This window comes from Suricata suricatta, chromosome 6, assembly GCF_006229205.1.
Source record: "Suricata suricatta isolate VVHF042 chromosome 6, meerkat_22Aug2017_6uvM2_HiC, whole genome shotgun sequence".
Lineage (NCBI taxonomy): Eukaryota > Metazoa > Chordata > Mammalia > Carnivora > Herpestidae > Suricata > Suricata suricatta.
This window is the reverse complement of record NC_043705.1, coordinates 1,847,625-1,854,498: the sequence shown is the minus strand read 5'-3', so window position 1 is coordinate 1,854,498 and position 6,874 is coordinate 1,847,625. Positions and strand designations below refer to the sequence as shown.

At 37.0% G+C, this 6,874-nt stretch overlaps 1 protein-coding gene across 1 annotated transcript; it reads right to left on the bottom strand.

The window, feature by feature from the left end:
* Positions 1–828: 828 nt before the first annotated feature.
* Positions 829–1,788, bottom strand: LOC115294049 (olfactory receptor 6M1-like). Its single transcript, XM_029941750.1, has one exon. The coding sequence runs from the start codon at positions 1,786–1,788 to the stop codon at positions 829–831; it is 960 nt and encodes a 319-aa protein (XP_029797610.1).
* Positions 1,789–6,874: the final 5,086 nt, after the last annotated feature.

Genomic DNA, 6,874 nt, shown 5'->3' with positions numbered 1-6,874 from the left:
CAATGGGATATATCACTTTAAGTTAATGTATCAAAAATCAAGTCAAAGTAAATTCACCACTTTAATAAAAGAGTTTATTTGTATTAAATTCAAAGATACATTGATAACTGTAAATAAAAAAAGTAAATTTTGTAACAGAAGATGAAAATATTTATTAATGTTTTTTTAAATATTTATTAATTTATTTGGGAAGAGAGAGTGTGTGTGTATGTGCACTAGTGGGGAGGGGGGCAGAGAAAGAGAATCCTAAGCAGGTTCCACACTGTCAGCAAAGAGGTTCACTCAGGGCTCTATCTCACGAACCATGAGATTATGACCTGAGACAAAATCAAGAGTCAGATGCATAACCAAATGAGTCAACCTGACACTGTCAGAAGGTGAGAATCTATCTTAATCAGAGCCAGCCAGATTTTAAATCAGGAGGCTGTCCTGAAATTTGATTTTGTAATAACTGTAAGAGCAGAAAAATGGGAAGAATAAAGACTGCTTTAAGAATGTATGTATTTATACATATTTCTACACTCTTAAAGCATTACATATTCACATATAAATAAAGTATATAAATAAAGTATACACATAAAGTATTATACATATGTGTATGTATGTAGAAATGTTTATATGTACTTTTGGTTTTATTAATTATCTGCAAAGACTTGGAGACTCTACCTGAACTTTGGACCTACTGATTCAGAATATATGTAAAATAGATATTTAGAAACATATGTTCACACATGTTTCTCTTTTATGTAACATTCTAAATATTTACATAATCACATCAATAAGTGATTTTGTTGACAAGTATGTGAATCATTGAATTCTATAAGAATATCATTTTTGAGTTCTTAAATTTATTAGCATACCTATATATTTACTGGAGGCATCTTTCAGGGATTCTTTGACTTTCTCATTTCTAAGGCTGTAGATGAAAGGGTTCAACATTGGTGTTACAATGGTGTTCAGCACTGTGGCAAATTTGTTAATATTTATTGCATTGCCTTTCTTTGGACGAACATAAAGGAAGATGGAGCTCCCATAATAAAGTGAAACCACTGTGATATGTGAAACACAAGTAGAGAAAGCCTTCTGACGTCCTTGAACAGAGGGAATTCTAAAGATAGTAATAACAATATAGGTGTAAGACACTCCAGTAAGGAGCAAGGAGCCCAAGAGCAGCACAGCAGAACAGATAAAGTCAGCCAACTCAGCCAGAGAGATATCTGTACAGGCCAGCTTTAGCACTGGGGCTCTGTCACAGAAGAAATGATGGATTTTATTTGGCCCACAAAAGATTATTGGGGCAGTAAAGATGGATGGCACCAACATTGACAAAAATGCACCTAAATAGGATCCCAGAAGCAACAATAGGCATGTCTGTTTGTTCATGATGATGGTATACCTCAGTGGGTTGCAGATGGCAACGTATCGATCAAATGACATGACAGCCAGGATGAAGAATTCCGTGGATCCCAGAAGGAAATAGAAGATAGATTGTATGAGACATCCCACAAAGGATATTGCCTTGGTGAGGGAAAATGTGTTCACTAGCATCTTGGGCACCACCGTGGAGGTGATGGCGACTTCAATAAAGGAAAGATTGGCTACAAAGAAATACATGGGTGAATGCAGACGGTAGTCACCACACACCAAAAGGATGATCATGGTGTTGCCAATCAGAGATGTCATGTACATGAGCAGGAATACAGAAAAAAGAAGAATTTCTATTTCTTTCTCATTCTGAAACCCCAGAAGTATAAACTCAGTGACTTTGGTCTTGTTTTTGTAATCCATAATGCTCCCAGTTTAACCTGGAATAATAGAAAGTTCTTGTATAATTATTCCTTGCATTTTAACTGAATATGTCCTGTCGATAGTCATTCACTGTTGTTGTTGTTGTTGTTCTTTGCATTGCCAAGAAGGGATTAATCCAAACAGATAATTTTATTTTCAATATATAAATATCTACTGAGATACATTCTACAAGATTTAGGTGCTCAGTTGTGACTTTCACTTATTACAGCAGAATCTATTCCACCTTAAGATTGTAACAATTGTGCTTTGGGAAAATGCTTGAAACTTCTTTAAGTGTAGGGAACCTAACAGTGGCTTCAAGTTCTGTGAAACAGACTCTTAATAATCTCCCTTTGAGATAGATCTCTCTCACTAATTTATTAAGAATGTGTTGGTATTTTTTGAGGTGCTAAGAGAGTTGTAGTAAAATTTAATTCTATATATTTTTTCATGTAAAAGAACAGAGTTTTGGAATAAGTGTAATATTTTATATGTGAAAGAAAATTATAAAAATAGCCGAACATGGGACGCCTGGGTAACTCAGTTGGTTAAGCGTCTGACTTCAGCTCAGATCATGATCTCACAGTCCATGAGTTTGAGCCCCACATCAGGTTCTGTGCTGTCAGCTCAGAGACTGGAGACTGCTTCAGATTCTGTGCCTCCTTCTCTCTCTGTGCCCCTGCCCCACTCATGCTCTGTCTCTCCCTGTCTCAAAAATGAATAAATGTTTAAAAAAATAAAAATAGCTGAAGACAATTGCATAACAGAAATAATTTCCAAAATGTTCATGACTCCTGACTCACTGGCTCCAACCTGTGCACGATCAAATCAGTTTCTAACAATATGAAATCAGCCTTAAGTGGTCTTTGTAAGATATCAGGCTCCAGAGTGAGGGAGATTATCAAAGGTCTTTCAAAGGTAAGGGAAAGGTTGAAATATGAGTTAATTTATCACAATTTACTTTTTATCTTGGCATTCAGTCAGAAAGACCACATGCTTAACAATCAGTGTGGAAATATTGAACATATGAATTTTGACAGGCTGAGAGAAGTGGCTTCTACAAAAGACAGTTTGCTTCACACTAGAATCTGTGGATCAGAAATTCATGTATAAACCCAACACGGTGCAGAGAAGGGACTTTTTTTACCTGCTCACTAAGCTGATTATTTGGGAGTATGCATATCGCACCTTATATCTATGTGATTGAAGACGAAAAGCACAGGACAAGTGCCAAGAGATATTTCATATTCCATATTATAAGATTATGAGACTTGATATTTAATAATGTTTGAGAACAAATTTTAAAATAAGTGGTGTTTTATTATTAAGTTTTTTGTGTAGGTTGGTGGGCGAGGCTTGGAAAGTTGAATTAAAATTAGTCAGTTACATCAAGATTCAGTGGTAGAAGTGAGACAATATCCTTCTTAAGTTTGTTGTCCTTTCTTGATCAGAATATTTACTCTTTCTTTCATTCATTTCATTATCATACATTTAATGGGCAAGGGACACTAATGAATTTCTGACATGAAATTAAAACTGCAAAAGTTAAATGCATTTTTTTTTGGAATCAAGTTGGTGTTTTCTCTGTGATTTCTTAAAATAATCTTTCAGAATTTTTTCACATGAATCAATTAAGTATCAAGACATAAAATGTTTAATATGGTGACGTTGTGTAAAAAGTCTTGATCTATTATAGGCCAAAGGGAAGATACATTTGTGGAGGGGAAAGATAATTTTGGATTAAGGGGTATTACTATGTCATGCTCTTTCTGTAGTTAAAGGGTAATTTGAGTTTCTCAAGTTCGACATGTGATATCTGTCTTTCTCTGATGGATTTATTTCATTTAACATAATAGCCTTTGGTTCCATCCACGTTGCTTAAAATGGCAGGATTTGGAAGTTAAGGGAAAAAATAGTTAAAGGCAGAAGGAAAGAAGGCAAATCATAAGAGATACTTGCTGAGGGTTGGGGGGGCAGCAGAGAAGGGAAAAATGAGTGATGGGCATTGAGGCGGGCAATTGTTGAAATGAGCACTGGGAGTTTTATGTAAGCAATGAATCACAGGAATCTACCTCCAAAAACAAAAGCGCACTGCATACATTGTATGTTAACCAACTTAACAACAAATTATATTTTAAAAAAGAAAAAGAAAAGAGTGGTTTGAATTTGAGAAAATAATGAGCTACTCGAGGGCACTATGAGAATGACTGGAAGATGCAGGAACAGCAGAAATTAAACCATCAAGTGAAGACACTTAAAGACTCATACAGTTAACTGCAAATTTTTACTTAATGCTGGAGTAAAAGGGAGAAGGGGAAGAGGAGGAGATAATAGTGATAGGGAGGATAAGGGGGGAAAATGAGTGCAAAGAAGCAATTGTAAGAAAATAAGACAGTTGACCCTTGAACAAAGCAGGGGTTAGAGGGGCTGACCCCTCTTGCAGTTGATAATCTATGTATAATTTTTGACTACCCAAAATTTTAATTGAGAATAGCCTACTCTTGACAAGAAACCTTGCTAATAACATAAACAATGAATATGTTCTGTGTGTTGTACCTATTGTGTACTGTATTTTTACAATAAAGCAATCTAGAGAAGAGAACATGTTATTAAAACAGCATAAGACAAAATATGTTTACAATATTTCACCTGGTTGGCTCAGTCCTTTAAGCATCTGACTTCAGCACGGGTCATGATCTCACGGTTCGTGGGTTCGAGACCTGCATTAAGCTCTGTGCTGAGAGCTAGCTCAGAGCCTGGAGCCTGTCTTCCGATTCTGTGTCTCTCTCTTTCTCTGACCCTCCTCTGCTCACGCTGTCTCTCTCTGTCTCAAAAATAAATACATTGAAAAAAAGATTCAACTGTGTTGTAAGATCTCTACTTACCTGCTAAAGTACGCTTCAGAGTTTTTCTTAATGTTTATGTTCATCTTTTCAAAATTGAACGAAGTGTCTTCATAGTTTGGACAAAAGCCTTAGTTGAAATCACGTCTATAGATTAGAGGTTGTTTTTGTTGCTATTTTTCTGACAGTTTCAGAATTCTGGGAAACAAAAGGGAGAAGAATGCATCATGAGTACAGAATAGTGTATAATAGCTTTTTCTAGGAATGAAGGGTATGTTCCCCCTGCCTTGTAGGAAGACAAGACTATCAAATTTCTAGGATCATATCCCAAGTCATCGCAATTTGGGAAGAGGATTAAAGCCAGATTTCACCATTGCTTCTCCCCCCTGAGGCAGGGTTTCTAGGATAAGTGGTCTTCAGGGAAAAAATTACAAAAACAACTATAATTAAACAAGAAGTAAAAGTTTCCTAAGTATAACAAAGTGAGAAAAGAACTTCCATAAATTATCTACCCTATGTCAAAAAAGGAAATAGCAACTTCTATAGATGTTTCAGACCACAATAAATAATTTTTTTATTTATAGTTTCTTACCAAGTTGGTTTCCATAAAACACCCAGTGCTCTTCCCCACTAGTGCTCTCCTCAATGACCATCACCTCCTTCCACTTTCCCCCTCCCACTTCAGCCCTCAGTTTGTTTTCAGTATTAAAGGGTCTCTCATGATTTTCTTCCCTTCCTATCCCAAACTTTTTCCGCCCCCCTCCCCTTCCCAAGGTCCTCTGTTAGGTTTCTCCTGTTAGACCTATGAGTGAAGACATATGGTATCTGTCCTCCGCCTGACTTATTTCACTTAGCTTGATATCCTCGAGGTTTATCCACTTTCCTACGAATGGCCAGAGTTCATTCTTTCTCATTGCCATGTAGTATTCCATTGTATAGATATCAAAACTTCTTGATCCATTCATTAGTTGATGGACATTTAGGCTCTTTCCATGATTTGGCTATGGTTGAAAGTGCCGCTATGAACATTGGGGTACATGTGCCCCTATGCATCAGCACTCCTGTATCCCTTGGGTAGATTACCCAGCAGTGCTATTGCTGGGTCATAGCATAGTGGAGTTCTATTGATAGTTTTTTGAGGAAACTCCACACTGTTTTCCAGAGTGGCAGCACCAGTTTACATTCCCACAAAGACTGTAGGAGGGTGCGAGTTTCCCCGCATCCTCACCAGCATCTATAGTCTCTTGATTTGTTCATTTTAGCCACTCTGACTAGCATGAGGTGGTATCTCAGTGTGGTTTTGACTTGTTGGCTTGTATTTCCCTGATGAAGAGTGATGCTGAGCATTATTTCATGTGTCTGTTGGCCATCTGGATGTCCTCTTTGGAGAAGTGTCTATTCATGTCGTCTGCTCATTTCTTCACTGGATTATTCGTTTTTCAGGTGTGGATTTTGGTGGGTTCCTCAGAGATTTTGGATGCTAGCCTTTTATCTGATATGTCATTTGCAACTATCTTTTCCCATTTCATAGGTTGCTTTTAACTTTATTGATTGTTTCCTTTACATTGCAGAAGCTTTTTGTCTTGATGAGGTCCCAATAGTTTATTTTCGTTCTTGATATTCTTGTCTTTGGGGATGTGTCAAGTAGGAAATTGCTGCAGTTGAGGTCTAGGAGGTTGTTTCCTACTTTCTCCTCAAGGGTTTTGATGGTTTCCTGTCTCACATTCAGGTCCTTCAGCCAATTTGAGTTTAGTTTTGTGTATGGTGTAAGAAAGTGGTCTAGTTTCATTCTTCTACATGTTGCTGTCCAGTCTCCCAGCACCACTTGTTAAAGAGGCTGTCTTTTTTTGCATTGGATACTCTTTCCCGCCTTGTCAAAATTTAATTGGCCATACATTTGTGTGTCCAGTTCTGGGTTCTCTATTCTATTCCATTGGTCTATGTGTCTGTGTTTGTGCCAATACCATATTGCCTTGATGATGACAGCTTTGTAGTAGAGGCTAAAGTCTGGGATTGTGATGCCTCCAGATTTGGTTTTCTTCTTCAATATTACTTTGGCTCTTCAGGGTCTTTTGTGGTTCCATACGAATTTGAGAATAGTTTGTTCTAGCTTTCAGAAGAATGCTGGTGCAAAATTGATGGGGATTGAATTGAATGTGTAGATTGCTTTGGGAAATAATGATATTTTAACAATGTTTATTCTTCTGATCCATAAGCATGGAGTGTTTTTCCATTTCTTGATG